At 33.8% G+C, this 18,445-nt stretch overlaps 1 protein-coding gene across 1 annotated transcript in view; it reads left to right on the plus strand.

The window, feature by feature from the left end:
• The first annotated feature begins 15,257 nt into the window (after positions 1-15,257).
• Positions 15,258-18,445, plus strand: part of LOC149542220 (E3 ubiquitin-protein ligase At4g11680-like) — a 56,921-nt gene continuing 53,733 nt past the window's right edge. The window contains exon 1 of the mRNA XM_089797231.1: positions 15,258-16,119. Within this exon, the coding sequence (XP_089653357.1) occupies positions 15,662-16,119 (458 nt within the window). The 5' untranslated portion in view covers positions 15,258-15,661. The remainder of the gene's footprint in view (positions 16,120-18,445) is intronic.

Below are 18,445 nucleotides of genomic sequence, written 5' to 3' on the forward strand. Positions count from 1 at the left end.
ATTATTATTATTATTATTTATATAATATAATGATATTCTTATTAATAATATTTATATAATAATAATATTTATTATTATAATAATAATAATATTTATAAATATTATAATAATAATATTTATAAATATTATAATAATAATAATAATAATAATAATATAATATTATTCTTATTATTATACCATATCATATTTATATAATGTAATAATAATAATAATAATAATGACTCAAGTCATCGACAGAATTATTATTATTATTATTATTAACATTTATATAATATTATGTGATTATTAATATTTATATAATATAAATATTATTATTATTATTATTATTTATATAATATTAATATTATATTAATAATATTATTATTAATATTAATATTTATATAATATTATGTCCAATAATTCCATCGATGAGTCGAGTCATTAATATTATTATTATTATTACATTATATAAATATTATATGGTATAATAATATTATTATTATTATAATAAATATTATTATTATATTATATTATATAAATATTAATAATAATAATAAGAACCATCGAGTCATCGATGGCCCGGGAGGAATTTTGGGCCGATTTGGGGAATCTTTTCCCATCTGCCCAGATTCATCCGAAATCGTGACACGTGTCACGATTTCGGATGAATCTGGGCAGATGGGAAAAGATTCCCCAAATCGGCCCGAAATTCCTCCCGGGCCGTCGATGACTCGAGTCAATAATTATTATATAAATAATAATAAATTAATAATAATAATAATTTCGTCGATGACTCTAGTCATTATAATAATAATAATATTATATTATATTATACAAATATTATATGGTATTTAATAAATAATATTATATATAATATTATATTAAATAATATAATATAATAACAATAATAAATTAAAAAATTTAATAACCATTTGATAGTCTATAGATTGACGGCCCAAGATGAATTTCGGGCCGATTTGGGGAATGCTTTCCCATCTGCCAAAATGCATTCGGAATTGTGACACGTGTAACTTATGTACATCAGTACATTATTTAATATTGATTGTGAGTCTTGACAATTTATTATGGTTAGATGTACATTGTACATAAAAGTTAACACCATTAATTTCTTATTACTTTCATTTTAACTAATAAACTTCAAGTATTACCTTTTTAAAGTATGAAGTTGAGGAACTTAAGATGAGAGTTTGATTATCGATAGAATAGCCATAGGGTTTTCAAATTTTAAATTTTCAAAGACTGGTAGTTGTGTTCTAGTTTCTGAAGATTGAAAGTGTGAAACTTGGGTATCAGACGACAACACCAATTATCCAATCTCAATTCCAGGTATTTAATTTTTTTCAAAAAAATTCCATTGTGATTTGCAGCAATAGAAATCTTGATTTTAATTGTATTAGGTTTACACTTTACAATTATTTTGAATAGGGTTTGAAGTCTAATAACCAGTAGCAACTAGGCATGGGCAAAACAAAGTCAAAAACCTCCCAAACGAGTGCACCCATAAAGGAAAAGAACACCATTATAGAACTCGGACAAGTGCTACAAACTCCAGGTTTCACCGATGAATGTCATGATATTTTTGATCCTGTTATCCATGGAGATTCTGGAATCATGGCAATTAGACATTCATTGTTTAGTAAGTGGAAAGATCCCCAGAAGGGGAGAATTTATTACAAATATAACAACAGTATTGGTGCATATACAAATAAACTAGCTGCTCTGGTTACTAGATTAGCAAACCTTGCTCTACCTGAAGTATTCCCTTGCCCTGAAATTGTAATGCTATGCGCTCAGAATTATGATGAAAATAGAAAGGCAATTGTAAACCAAAACACTCGGGAGGAAATTTTATCAATAACTGAGAGTGAATTTTTCACTCTGTTAGACCTAGGGTTAGGGTTTAGAACAGAAAGCTCTAATGAGCGCATTGACTTGGATAAACTAGCTCAAGCTTATGACAAGCTGGAAAGAAGTTTTCAAGATTCATATATTAAGGGTTTAATACCCTCAGCGTCCACTAGTAGTGTTACTGTTACACTGGACAAAGACCATAAGCCTCCTTATTAGTATGATATTTTTGTGCCATGGGTTCAGAATACTATTTCTTTGTTATCATTTTGCCTGGGATTGGACAGTAACAAGGAAGTGGGGGCCAGTGTTCTTGAAATGATTTATAATATCCATTGTCGAGGTTAGCCAGTTGACAATGTAGAAGTAAGATATGATTTTGTTCGGTACATTGTTGAATCTATGCAACAACAATTAGTAATAATCAAACAAAGTACAGCTACAAGCAAGATGAAGACATTTAAGTTCACAAGTTACTTGTGCTACCTTCTTTTAGCAAAGCATCACCCAATATTTGAGACAGAGAACAACAAGCTTGATATTGAGGTCTATACGTTTGATGAGAAAACCCAAAAGAAATCACAGACACCAAGTCTAGTATATGAGTGGACACATAAGATGAGGATGACTGCTAACAATAAAAACTACAACCATTTTGTAGACTTCTTTTTGGCACCTATTTACCAAAAAATCACAGGCACTACAATGCCTAGATTGTCTGTGTCTTGTAAAGATTGCATTCAATTGGGAAGTCAGATTCAATTGGCTGACTGGTTCTTCATGGAAGAGTACACTGTCTTAAGGTTTTACGGTTTAGTGGTTGAACCCTGCAAACTTCCAATGCATGTTACAGAAAGGGTTTTTGCACTAGAATATGTAAGGCAGATGGAGAGCGTAGATGAACTTTTCAGTGGACAAGAAAAGAAAACGATATTTCCTTCCTTGCCTTTCGCAATTGGAGGCCTCACATTTGAGAGAAAGGCTTTCAAAGTGGCAAATGAATTGTTAACTTTTTTGGCTTTCATTTTGTTAGTCATTGGAATTATGATCCACTGAACATAATAAAAATATGACTTATTGCCAATGGGAACTCTGCAAGCAAATATCAACACCAGGAGATGCCATTGATAGAAAAGTTAAAAAAACAAGGGTTCGTGGGATGAGGTTAAGAAAGAGATGGAGAAACATGCAGCAGAGAATAATATTTCAATGCAACAATTGTCATCCCATATTACGACATTGCACATATTGGAGTCACACAAATCAGGGCCTCTGACATACTTAAATTTCTAGGAGAAAGCACCTGAACCTTCTAAGAAGTCTATGCCGAAAGCAATTAAAGAGGCATGCATATATGAAATGTGGTGTCAAACCAAGATAACTGAGTTTTGGAAAATGAGGCAAAATTTGGGTGAACTAAAGACATCAACAAATTTTGAGGAAATTGATGAGGATGACCTTTTCAACACTTATTGGGATAAAGAGCATCCAACTGTACTATATCAACTTGAGAGTTGCAGTGACACTGATATTCAAAGACAGGAGGACCTCCAGTCTAATGCTGACATTCAAGGTATTGAGGATTTCGGGTCAACCAGGGGCAGAGATATTATTAAACTTCAAATGAGTGATTATACTAAACAAACATATGGTAAAGGAGCAACTATGATACAAAAAATGGGTTATGCAAGTATAGGGCCCATTGGTGCAAGTGGTGATGGGATTTGGAATCCAGTTCCAGTACCAGACCCACCCAAAAGAGGAAGTAAACCAATCATTGGAAGCTCCGAGATTGAAGATGATTCATCTAAAAAGGGCAAAAAACATTATACTTCTGCTTCTAAAGGTCATCCCAAAACATTATTTATTAAATCTTCAAATCCAGTTGTAGTTGATCCCACTGGCACTAGCATGGATGAACCTTGTGCAAAAAAGAAAAAACTTATGACAATTACACCGCAAGAAATGTCAGTGGTTACTTCAGCAATGTATGCACCAGTGGCTTCTGTACAAAACCCTGAAAATAGTCCTAAAACGCCAGGATTTGGAATGGACCATCTTCAGTATGTTGGCAATCCTCAAAATATAGTTGTAGGTGGAGTAAGTTTAGCTGGAGATGGAGGAGCATCAACATTCAACAATACAGTTGATAATTCACCTTTCAAACACTCAATTGTGTTAGAAAACGCGGATTTTAGTTTGAACGAGTTTGCATCAAAGTTTGAATAGACAAGCAAAAGAAATAGGCAAATTATGAAGACTTTGAAAAGTGATGCAGTTGCCAAATGTTAGGGATCTACTAACAGAATATTTCCAACATATGATCCAAACAATGAAATGATGAACTTCATGGCTGTTATGCCCCTGGGTAGAGATAATAATCCACCACAAAATTTAATAAATCATAACGATATATAAGTTACCAGTCTTCAAATGGATTTGTCAAAAGTGAAAAATATTGACAAAATCAATATATCAAAAGAGAACAACAAAATGGTCTACTCTACACTTTTGAAAGCGGAGAGGGAAAACAAAAGGCTTACAAAGCAAATAGAAAAGTTACAAGCAGACCTTGATAATGTGAAGGTGAAGGAGAAAGCAGCAGACAATAGGTTCAAAGAATTGCAAAACAGGATAAAGAAATCTTCTCCTATAGAGGCAATTGTCCAGCAAGAAAAGATGAATGAACAAGTGCAACATTTGACTAAAGAATTGGATGAGTGCCAAAAAAGACTTAAGAATGAACAAGCGTCTACTACACAATTGTTCAAGTCTGTAGAGAGTAGTGCACAGGTCATGAATCAATTGAAAATTGAGCTGGAATCTGCTGCCAAGGAAAATAAAAATTTGAAGGATGAATGGGAGAAGGAAAAGAAAAAAATGGAGTCTAGGGCAAGTATGATTTTTAATTTGCAAAAGGAATTGGGGAATGAGAAGAAAAAAGAGGAGTCTACTGCAAAAACAATCCATAATTTGAATAACCAATTGGAGAATATGAAACAAACAGAGTTGTCAACTGCAAAAACTATCAGTGATTTGAAGGAGGAACTGGAGAATGCAAAGAAAATAGAGTCTAGTGTTACTGCAAGCACTAACACAATCCAAAAATTGAGGAGGGAATTGGAGAATGCAAAGAAAAAAGAGGAGTCAGTTGCAAAGCAAAACCTTGATTTGAGAAAGGAATTGGAGAACACGAAGAAAGAGGAGTCTACTCAAAGTCTCCATGATTTGAAGAAGGAATTGGACAGTGTGAAGAAAAAGGAGTCCACTTCAAAGACAATCCATGATTTGAAAAGGGAACTCGAGGAAAACAAGAAAAAAGAGGTAACTACTACATATAAAATCCAAGATTTGAAGAAGAAATTGGAGGATGAGAGGAACTAATTGGCAAAGGCAACTAGAGGAAATGCAAAAAAAGAGTGAAAAAGAGATGTCTGAAATGAAGAAAAAAGTGGAGAATGTAATAGCATAAAATAGAACGACCTCTTCCGAAGACCATCATGTGAAGGATACTATAATAAACATAGTTAAGCTTATGAAACAAGAAATTTGGGACAAAATAACGACGATCAGTGATGGTTTGGTTGAATGGCTTGATTTAAATAGCAATCTCAGAGTTGTCTTTGAAAATGCAAAAATTGATTTTCAGGGTAAAAGACAAATCTTCACCAGTTCCTTGAAAGATCTTTCTGACCAAGTTCTCAATAAACTAAAGAGATCCAGTGACAGGGATTTGGCAAACCATGGAATAAACAAGCGCTTGGATGCCTGTGTAATGGTCATTAATGTCTCTCAACATTGTGAAGAAGTAACGTGAATTGGTGAATCGCTCAATTCTGCTTCCAAAGAGTTGATGAAGATGAATAACACCATAGTGAACTTGTTGAATGTTGGATTACCAAATCTTGCTAACTCAGAAAGCACATTAATTGGAAACGAAAATTACATAAAAAAGTTGCAGGACAGGATGAATTCTCATTTAGGGGAATTGCCTAAGGAATTCACTCCGGAGGGAATTGCAAGTTGCATCAAACCACTGTCAACAATGAGTGATGCTATAGATAGATTCCTCCTATCATATGATTCTATCTCTCAGAAGTATTTTTTGTTGACAAGACTACAACCTCAAAAAAATGGGGCTTCCAAATGATGTAGAATGGAGCGCCCTAAAGAAATTCAGTGAAGCTGGGTCATCTTCTCAAACTGTTACTATTGCTATCAGTGGCAGTCATAGCTGATAGCACTAAGTAGTAACACTCTAACAACTTAGTAAGTGATAGAACTATAATTATTTTGTTACTTGTTGCTTTTTAATTTCAAATTTTGGATTTAATTTCAACTTTGTTTAATGTTAATTGTTACATATCAGGATAGTTGGGCAGCCAGGCACTAGCATAGTAGCATACTATGGCATATCAAGAATCAAGAGCTAGCATATCTGATCATATATACAATTACAAACCAACCTACAACTATTGTTGCTCCCTTGTATCTACAAAAGGGAATTCATAGTCATTGCAATTTGACATTGAGTCATTTGCAAAGGGTTGTAATTGTTTGTAATTGACAATCGTTATGTTATAGGCTGATTTGTAATTATAAATTATAATACAATTTTTTTTAAATGGAGCTTATTCTGTTAAATGCATTATGTTACAATTTCTTAAAGAAAAAATTAGAATCAATGAAAATCTCAACATTTTAAAAAAATGCAATCAATGAAAATCTCCACATGTAAGTACTAAGTTTGTAACATCAACATGTTCAAAAATAAATAAATAAAATTAAGCATCTATAAAGGGACAGTGAATGAAAGCTATAAATTAACTTCTACAAACATGTTACATAATTAATTAGTAGGTAGAGTCTTAGATCAGAGCTACTAGCCTACTACTTGACTCGTGTGGAAGGTTGAGAAGCTGCTATAGTTGCCATTCTGCCTGGACCGGCTCAGCATCACTATCATCAGAATCCTCCTCATTTATTACATATAACATTTCATTGTTTGTTGTGTTTTCTTCAGATTCACTGTCAGCGTCAGACTCACTATGCATGCCAAATTCAATATCATCTTCATTACTTTGACTTTCAATATCACGATATGAACCACTACCACCGCCACTATGACTGCCACTTGTGTTTGAAATGTTGTCAATCCCTCTTCTTTGACATTGCTTTCTCCAAATACTGATAGCCTTGTCATAAGGGAAACTTTCTACCTCATACCTAAAATTATAGAGCCTCGGACAATTGTCCAAATTTTTGTCTAATTTGTTTCTAACCTTTGACTTAAGGAAGCCCAAAGTACTGAAAACTCTCTCATCTTCCACTGAACCCAATATCATTGTCAAACATAAATTGGTAAGCTTGAAATATTCTGGTATTGCCTCTCTCAACTGATTGCTCTCACCAAGGTTTTTCCAAAGCTTTGTTACCGCTCCCTCTTCATTGGGTTCTCCATAACAACATATTGTTCCCTCATTATGTTTGCAAAAGATTATGATTGATCTCTCAGTCGAGTTTCATCTAAAATTTCATTTATGATGACTCCATTGATTACTTTAGGTGTGCAAAAATGTTGAATCAAAGTCTTCATCCTTCTTCAAAAATCAGTTGGACTGTTTAGAGACCAATATTGTGGAAAAACAATTGACATTGCTTCCAGCAGTTCCTTTGGAGGGAATCTAAATCTGATTTCTGACGACAGATTGCAGCAAACTCGCTTGACAGAGTCAAGCATAGAGTCTTTGATCTTCTTGAAGGCTTCACTTGTAACACGTGAAAGTACCTTCTCTAGTTTTGATTCAACTTCACTTCCTGCTTCGTTGGGGTTGACGTGGGCATAGTACTGCATTGGTATGTCAACTCCACGTACCCTGGCATATACCTCATTGTTTGCACCAATATGTAAAAAGTTCCTAGGATTGTTCAAATCTAAGATTTCTAACCACTTTGCAAACTTTGTTTCATCTAATGGTAATAATCGGTACAGAGTATCTAGGCTACTACATGTCATTTTACGCAGCTTATTATATTTTGCAATGTACATAGCTCTTTGTTGAACCTTTTTTATAATATTTCTCATGTCCTGTAGCATGGGGAGAATAGCTGCTAAAGTTAAGAGTACCTTAACATTAGTTAGGCTTGAATATAGCCGAGGGAATTTGTCTCGCACAGAGTGGATTAGTCCAAGCAATGACGGGTATTCAGACATTACTCGATGCGCTGGTCCATCCAAAGAGATCCATCTGGTATCATTGTCTTTAAGAAGCTTCCTCCCATCAGTAAGTCCTGCAACAAAGTGTTGAAATTCTCGGACTCATTTTGGACTTCGACAGAAGTATTGGTAAATCTCATTGATCAGAGATTCCACTTTACTTACACAACCAAAATTGCTGACAATTCCAAAAGCTAGATTCATTCGATGGGCCATGCAATGAATGGGAATAGCATAGGGTGCCAAATCATTCTTGATCTTTTTGCAAAGACTGCCTTTATGACCTTGCATAACTGAAGCACCATCCGCTCCAACACACACCAACTTTTTGACAATCTCCATGCTATTTAAACCTCCAAATTCAATTATAGTAGTCTTTAATAATTCATATAAGTTTTCAGCTGTCGCACTACGATTCAATTTAGCAACAGATAGTAGAAATGGTTGACGACAAAGATTGTTTACAGTATAAACATGCATGCACACCCAGGAAGTATTATCAATTGTTGTAACTTCATCTAGAGACAATGCAATGAAATCTGAGTTTTTTATAGATTCCTTCATATCTTCTATTTCAACCTATACAAGACATTTAGCCCATTCCCACCCGTTGTTTACTGACCAGTGACTGTTAGGATAGTTTTGAGTTTTCAAAAGATGCAATAATGCAGTCATTGTAGGGTAGTCCATCATAGGGCATCCTCTACTCAATATATAAAAGACCCCACCTAATTGAACTACTTTTCCCATATTTTGCACTTGTGTTGCTTTCCCAATGAAATCTTCAATGGAACCTTTTACTGCAGAACGCTTCTCTCGCATTTACCGGTGTAACTCGTATATTTTAGCATTCCTAATATGTAGATAGTTCTCCTTTGTTTTCCAAGTTAGCATGGATTTTTCGACTCCATCTATAATTTCCTTCTTGTAAACTTTACCGACATGCTTTTCTATGGTATCAATTTTAAGTTACACCCTCTTCTCCTTCTTTGTTATCTCTGTGCAAATCTTACATCTGCATTCTGCAGGAGGCTCACCATCATTCGGATTGGGCACTGGTTCAATGAACCATTACTTTTCCACTGATTCTAACTGAAGATTTCTTTTGGACAGATCCCAGCGAGATCGATCTTTCTTTGATTCCAGTTTTCTTTTTTTCCCCTTTTGTGCATGAACCTGATTTATGGAATCATTTTTGGTTTTCTCAACCGATTGGTTTGGGAATGACTCCAACTCTATAATCTCAGTTTGTGACTCCCTACTTGGGGGAAGTTCCTCCGGATCTTGTTCAAGTTCATCCTCAACTGAGATATCAGGTTCACCAACTTGAACTTCAATACTGTCTGAGGGTCCAACTTGTGATGAATCTCCTTTTTCAGTAACCACTGGAGATCTAACTTGTGAATCTTGTAGGTTTCCAACATTTCCACCACCAAAATATGCCACTATGGTTCTGCGTTTTGGTAATGGTGGCCTCTCTTGGATTTCAGGGATCGAACCCCTCTTGTTTGACATGGCAAATTGATAAGGCCTACAAAAAAATATCAACTTAGTTGTTGAACAAAAGACTTAACTACTTAGACTACATATAATAAAAATAATATGATTCATTCTCAAAAAAAGGGTACTTCTACTACAGTAGTCTACGGTACTACCCAATATAATTCGCAAACCTAATACTTATAGGCTATCTTACCATGTGAGATGTCCAGTCATCAGCAGACACTGGACAGTGAAACTAAAAAAATAACCAGTACCACTTACAAAATAATTTAAAAATCACTTGCCTTTTACAAAAACCAGGTCCACGAGTCAATGGCCAATGCACTCAGCACTCTGAAAGTTCGACAGCAATAAGAAATGCTAGTCTCTAGACCAAAAAATAGCGAATTGTGTAGAATAATAATTTCTTATACTCCAATATAGGTTGGCGAATTAGGCAAGATTAACAAGCGGGAATGTCAAATGCAGGCGAAATGCACCTTTTGATGCAAGCCTATAGTAGGAAACGGTTGGCTAAATGGGGTGGGTGATTGACACACATCGGTAAAATGGTTGGCGACACCCAACCCAAGGAAAAATTAATATGGTTGTAGTAATGGCGAAATAACGTCAGCCAATAAGAAACAACATGCAAAGGCTGGCGAATTGTTTAAAATAAATGTATCCAAACTATATATCGCATTGGCGATTGCACCGATATTTTTGACCAACCATGTGATAACTAATGGGCGACCACCCCGGGCATTGGACCCAAATATGATAAATATCCGATGATGCGGTTGGACCCAAATATGATAAATATTCGCCAAATGACGATTGACCCGTCAGACGGGATTGCCAAAGGGCGAAGATTTGCCGCTAAAGTAATCCCTGCTCAAAATTGTTGTGACTATAACTTTAAACATGATAGTCATTGAATAATTCATAATTATATCATATAATAATCAATAATAAGTAGAAAAATATGATTAATAATTAATATGACTGTAGAGTAAAAAATTACACACCCCAATGTGCAATGTAGGCCACACTTTTATAACCACTTTAATGTCCATTACATTAACATTTGAAGTACATCCATTTTAGCCCTGCATTATCCTTTTCCCTCTCAAGATGCTCAGCCTTATCCACATTTATATTTCAAAATCATTTTTTACATTCATCTACACGTTTCCTTCATTGCCTATCACTTTTTTAGGGTAATTCTCTAGGACACTAGAGCATCATGCAAATATCCACGCACCGCAAATTTTTCCATTGATATCTCAACATTCAAATGCTAGTCTTGTATGTGTCTTCCACTTATCACTTACTTTTGTCGATGGGAATCTTCTAGAATTTCCCACAAGCCTATTTGATAATGTCCTACTATCTCACTTGTATCTTTGAGCATCCTGTGAGTGATCACATCTCCATCTATCAATATTATTGCGTCATTTCATCTAATAAGGGTTTTCCTCCACTAGCAGTCTTTGTTTCTATTTTTCTACATCATATAATGGGGGTTCTCCTCCATCAAATGGGGTTCATTTCTATTACATTATCATTTATCAATTCGTCTTTTTGATATATCTTTCTACATGGTTGTTGTGGATGTGGAAACACCAAAGAAGAGACTTAACTAAGGCAAGTCTCCAAACAACTCCAAATATTTTTCCCTCTCTTGCATTTTCATAGGTTCATTGGAAGTGCTCAACCACATAGAGGTTTTCTTGTACTTAAAAATCTTATTTATTTATTTTTGTCTTTATTATATAGTATTTATATTCATATTTCTGATTCTATATATTTTGCAAGTTATCCAAAGCATAATCTTGAATTTTTTCCATATTTGGGGTATTTTCTATCATGGCTCATACATGACTATAAATCACCATGCAAACATCTGCACACTGCACTAGCGTCTATAGCCAAGATGCTTAGATTTGGACTAAAGACTCTTTTTTGTCTATTCCTCCCACTTTTGTAATTGAAATATTTCTTCTGTTTACTTATAAAGGGGGTGTTTCCACTAGTTTATCTAGTGTGGAAGCATCTAAAGGTGTGTTGTGAATCTGGTTCTCAAGGGAAGATAATTCTCATTTGGCAGGGTTAAATATACACCATTATAATGATTACTTTTTTTAATCCACAAATGCTTTTGATTGGAGCTATGAACTAGTGGTATCACATTAGGGGACCCCATTCTCATAGTGGTATGGACAAGTGATAAGACAATAATGCCTCTTAGATTTGTCTCATGTTGATTTCTACATTCTTCTCCTTATCAATTTGGTCAACCAAGTGCCTCATTATCTCTCCTTGACTCCTTAACCCTCCATGACCATCATCTCTCAATCACTTAGATCATTAAATTTCCTTATATATATCCTTCTCATCATCTAAAATCCTTTATATTGTCGATAATCTCCCTTATGTCTCCCAAAGCACTCCCTCCGTGATGGAAATATATCTCTTGACACTTCTTCACAACTATGTCTAAGAATTTATACATGCATTTACTACATCAGTGTTTGTGTTCAATCAGGTGCGTCAACCTAATGTTAGTGGCAACCAATATTGATACCATGTTTTTGTGTACATCATCTAACCTTTGACCATTCTCGAGTAAAAAATATTATATTTGGATCTTTTGTTTTAATATTAGACTCTATTTTTGAAAAGTCATTGCTATATATATCTAATTTTTGTACCAAGGATACATAATTATTGTTACAATGTTTTTTAACTAAGCAATATATTATATATTTTACTAATTGAGTGGAATTAGATGCAATGCATCTTTTTTTTGTTTACTAAGAAAAATATTTTGAGTTTTAATATTAAAATGTAATTGATTCAAAGTTAAACTTTTCTCATTACTAATTGTCAAAATATTTCCAATATTATTACTATGATAACTCCAACTTATGATTTAACAATGTTAAGATTCTAATATTCTTACTACAACTTACAACAGTTTCAACTTCAATACAAAAACATTATGACATGAACATGATGTAAATGTGTCAAATGCTACTCAATGTATTTTCTAGGTTTTGAGTGGAACATATTTAGCAAGGATAATTCAAGAATGATTTTTATACTTGGAGGAGATCTATATTCTTTTAAGTGATGTAAAAGAAAATGATCTTGATTGCTTGTTTTACTTTGAAATATATCTACCTCATAGTTCACATAGAAATCAAAGGAGACAAAATGTAATAAGGAAAGTGATATTTATGCAACATTCTTCCTCAATTTTTGAGTCAGTTTGAATATAATATCTTTTATGCAATTAGTGGTCTACAAGTGATTTTTCTTGCACATATTGTTGATTTATGACATTGTCCTATCCTAATCCCATTATCAATTATCTCCAAAGATTTATCTCTAATCCCAAACCTACAATTTAATTTATCTCTAATCCCAAACCTACAATTTATTTCCTAGACCACATGCACACACATTTACACACTTACTTAACGCCAATCATGTATACAATCATAGATCTAAAGCTCAAAAGTTTAAAATGCAAAAATCATAAACTTTTTCACTAGCCATTGATAGACAACCTAGCAAATGCTTCATTTTATAACATATCAAAATCATCGTTCATTTAATATGACATTAAAATAATCCCAAACAAGTTAAAAATCAATGATGACATTTTATGGAAGCATCATGTCAATATTATCAAAAAATATATCAACATACATAATTCTACATCCATTGTATGGTTTCAAGTGTTATCCTCTACACTAAATCGATCAAACTAGAGGTACAATGAAGAGAGCATAACCTTCAAAATTTTAGCAAATTATCCCAAGGTGTGTATGAACACCATTAGTCCTTAATTTAGTTACCAAAAGATCAAGGTAAGGAAGTTTCAACAATCATTTTTCAAAGTTTATTCACACATATCATATTCAACTCTACAAACTAATTCAATTTCATATATATAAAGATAAAGTCTATAGGCATAAATCGTAACCAAAGAAAACATTTAATTTATAGATTTTAACAAAGTGGTCTATATCTTAGACATACAAATCAATTGTACTAGCACACGTTTGAAACAAAGGGAAACAATCAATTTATAAACAAGACATCTAAACAAAAACTAAAAATTCAACATTGTAAAAAATCAATTTCTAACATTTAAAAAAAAAAAAATCGGTAAAAGGCCTAGGCCTTGATATCTTATTATGTAAAATTGCAAAAAAACTTCACAATATGTCCTTAGTTAGAGCACATTATCTCTTCACTCCTCTAGGACTTGTTTCCTTTTAGGAGATTACAATAACTATTTCATTATATAATCGTTCCTTGTTTATTTGATTTCTAGCTTCCATCTTATCTTTGAGTCTTTTGTGCATTCAAATTGGTGTGACCTCAATATATTGATATGTTCATTATATCTTGCAAAAACTCAATCACTTGATCAAGATCATTGTTAGTCCATTTGAAACCACTATAAATCTTTAAATGTTGTACACATGTTAATGAATGAAACTTTTTTTTGGAACACTATCCTATAAATTAATCCTTATTCCCTTTGAGAGTTAATGAGATCAAACCTTCTTCGCTATTCTATTCATTGCTTGTAATATACAAAAGAATGAAGGCAAGGAAGCATCTTTATAAAGAGGAAGAGATAACTAACAAGCAGATGAACCTATTCCATTTAAGTTTAGGGGAATAATTGAAAGTACTTAGCTTTTGGAGCGAGAAAGAGTAACTGATTTTACTTTATCATTATAATTACTAGCATCCATTTAGCCATTTAGGTTTCTTTAAGTGAATTTGATTAATTATTTAAATAAGAGTGCTTAGTTCTTTTTTAATGAGTATTTCTACTCCATCCACCCCTGCATTTGCTAGCGAGTCAGCTTCCTTCTCTATAAATGTGTTGGATTTATATGTCCTCAAATCTGTCTATTAATTTAAGTGCATGCTCTAATTTGGAATTGAGTTATAAATTAGGAGTTCCATGATTTCTAATTACGTTTAAAGTGATTTGAGACTCTCCTTCAATAACCAATTTCCTAATTCCCAACTCCAAACTAAGGTGTAAACCTTCAATTAAATTTTCCACATTATTTGAGACCTTCCCTATTAAAAATGCGTCCTAATTTCTAACATCTTCTATAACATCATACCACTTTAAAATTAAAAAAAAACTAAATGATATATATATAAATTTATTTGAAATTAAAATTTTCCAATCAAATTTAAATGGCTTCAACTATGCAATAAAGTAATATAAGAGCTAAGCATATTTAAAAAAGAAAGTCAATAGTAAACAAAAACAACAAAATAACATGTATATTTAAAAGAAATACATTTCATTATAAATTATTTTAATTTTTTTTAATATAAAATAAATACCTACAATTTTTAAATTTAAAATAACTTTATATATCTATAATCAATTTACAATTATTTCATATTCAACTTAATGTCTCTTGTTTTAATTACTATAGGCCTAACTCTCTATTTTAATTACTTTTAATTACAAACATAATTTCAGTGCCTCACTTTAAAAAATATTAAAAAAATTGTTTCTATTTATTATTATTTTAAATAAATCTTTCATTGAAAGTTTCTCGATTAAATTAATACAAAAACTTTAAATACTGTTATAATGGTTCAAGCTCTATTTATATTTTATGTAATGTATAAATACCCTTACACTAATTGATCTTTTACCGCATATGCCCTTAACCTCTAGGCAAGAAACTGGTCCGGGCCGTGTGAAAATCAGGAAAACATCAATTATTATTTCTCAGAGGGTCATGATAAATGAATATGATAAAAATTCCTTTTTAACAAATTATAGTACAGATCGCTCATCAAATTCAACTACTCTGAAAAAACCAGATACCACGAGATTCGATCCTGTGAGCTCTTCTGCACCAAAAAGTCGCAGGAAGAACTCATTTCCCCAGCCAAAACACAGTTTTTTAAAACCTCAGAGAATTTGGTCTACAGGGGAGAAAATCTAGGATCCTTAGCCACTGTAGATTACAGTAAAATCGAAGTTATTCTGAAGCTGCAAGCAAGCATTTGATTTAAAAAATACAGAGATTGGAGTTGTTTTGAAGTGAGGATATGGAGAGAAGAAGCGTAGACAGTAACCCCTTGCTGGAGACGAGAAGCAATAGTGATAATAACAATAATAACAATAGTATGAGGAGAATGGCAGCCTTACAGGGGGCGGCAAGGTTCATACGGAGGCAGAGCAGCAGAAGAATAATGAGAGAACCATCGATTATGGTGCGCGAAACGGCAGCCCAGCAATTGGAGGAAAGGCAGGCAGATTGGGCACATTCGAAGCCCGTGGTGATATTGGACCTTCTCTGGAACCTTGCATTTGTTGCTGTTTCTGTTGCGGTTTTGGCTTGCAGTGTGCATGAGAGTCCGTCTTTGCCTCTTAGGGTTTGGATTGGGGGGTATATTCTTCAGTGCTGTTTGCATATGATTTATGTGCTTTATGAGTTCAGGAGGAGGAGACGTAATCGACAACGGATCGATTCCGAGGATGAGCCGCCAACGGAAGAAACTAGCACGTAATTCTTTCACCCAATTTTAGCGTTGAATTTTAAAGATTTCTTTGTTTCGATAATAATTTTTATTATTATTTCTAAAATTTAAATTCTGATATATGGTACCTTCAGAGATGTAAATAAGGTAATTTGCCAGAAATAAAAGTTTGAGTTTGTCTGATTATATTTTTAATTACTTTTTTTTCCTTTTTAATTAATATTACTCAATTTAGCAAACAAGGCTTCTGGAGGGATCTGTGGATGAGATTGCTCATCTAGTCTCAAATCATCTACTCTGGTTTGTATTTTATCATAAATGATCCACGTCAGAGGTCTGTCCAGAAGCATTACGTCCAGAAGCCTGGTTATGCTATTGCCATTTACTCTGGGAGCTTAATTATTTAAATGTCGTTTGTTTACACTGCAAATGAAGTGATGGGGAAGAACACTGAAATGAGATTAGGGGATTGCAGAATTGGAGTGATTGATGCATGCAACTGTAGGGAATACTTGAAATTTGTGTTGACTAATTACATCTGGAGATAAATTTTAGGTTAAAACTGCAGATATAAGTGACGTGAAAGGTACATTTTCTGATCGTATATAGACCTGCCTTGTAGGTTTAATTACAGAAATAAGTTAAAAATATTGAAGAAAAAATCAAACGATAGTGATTAATTTTGAAATTAAATCTTCACGATATGCCCATGTCTTAGATGGATTGACAAGGCGTGATTAATAACAAGCTTGATCAAAGGACTGAAACCTACACGGATACAAATTTGAGCAAAATTAATAAATACGGTTTTTACAAATTTATCTAGGTCTAATCAAATAGTCAAGCAACAACTTAAATTAAATCTAAATTAACAGCACTAAGATTGGAATGTAAATGTAAAATGAGAAGAGGAAAGAGTGAGCTGAGCTCTTCTCGTTGTTTGCTGATTATGTTTTTTTGGCTGTGATCAACATTTGGAACTGGAAATCTGATTACAAATCTGTGATCTGGAGTCTATGACAAAATTTGGACTGACATCTAGTTGATACAAGACTAAGCTGCGACATGTGGCCTGGTCTTTGACACATTTTCTGTTATTCAATCTCTCTGCCACAGGTATGTATGGTATGCCTTGCACTCCTGCCTTGGATACCTCTCTATGGAAAAGAATAGTGTGCTGAAAAGAAAAGTGAGGTTTGTTATGGCAAGGGAAGATCATTTCCACCTCCTTGATAGCAGTCAAACCTCGCTGCCGATTTACAATATTGAAGACATGCCACATGCACAAATGCAACTTAGGATGCCATACTAACATAGTGGAAAGGGAATGGTTTCTAATGAGATGTTGTAAATGCTTTCTTATTATCCAATGATAACTTATCATATAGGATTGTCTATAAATGCATGATCCCAATTGTTTAACTTGAAGCATTTGACATGCAAGTCAATGTAGTAATGGTCAAATTCTGGAAGAGTTAGTTTCACAAGTGCCAGATTTGAATCTGATAGATCAGGCTGTAGTGCAGCCCAGTACGCAGAGCACAACTATGGATGTCATTGAATGGAAGGGCAAAATTCTTATGGGGTAATACTAACTTTTAACTAAGGCAGTTGTAACCAATTTTTGGTAATAGGTTTACAATTGGGGTCGGTTTGTTCACAGAAGGAGTTGGGCACCATAACCATGCAATCGTGATAGTACCCAAACTGGTGTAAAATGAAGGTACAAAAGTTTAGGGTATGCACTTTAATGTATGTTTTACCCCCAATTTAACATGCATGTGAAACTACATGTATTATTCATACAAAAGTAAGATTTGAAGAAAATGAAATGGCAAACAGATGCAATATGCAACAGTGAATTGAGACTCGCTGCAAGTCACCCTAGTCAGTCAGTCAGGTCACCCCTGCCGGGTCAAAACAACCTGAGACCCTGATCCTCCGAGTCACAATGGCTGACTCGGCTGGCTCTCCTGGCTCTCCTGGCTGACTGGGCTGACTCGCCTGATTTTAATTTTAGTTTTTAAAATATTCTTAATAGATCTAAAATTTACCTCTGTACTTACGTAATCGATGTATGTGATCAAATCATCAAACTACCGTCTATTTCATGATGTTATTGTGCCTTTAAGCTTTATTCATAATGGGTGCATGGAATGTTCTTTAAATATTAAAAAGATCTCTAAATTTCGATGGCTTTGTCACTTTGCCGAGTCACTGCTGAGTCCGAGCCGGTTCACGAGTCGAGTTACACTCACTGAGTCAGAGCGGGTCCGAGTCTGGGAACTATGACATGCAATTTGTAGATGATGTCTTGTGATTCTTTGTGTACGGACAGATCAGTATTCTCCA

The sequence above is a fragment of the Cupressus sempervirens genome, chromosome 8 (assembly GCF_028749045.1).
Source record: "Cupressus sempervirens isolate cs-2001-9-10 chromosome 8, ASM2874904v1, whole genome shotgun sequence".
Lineage (NCBI taxonomy): Eukaryota > Viridiplantae > Streptophyta > Pinopsida > Cupressales > Cupressaceae > Cupressus > Cupressus sempervirens.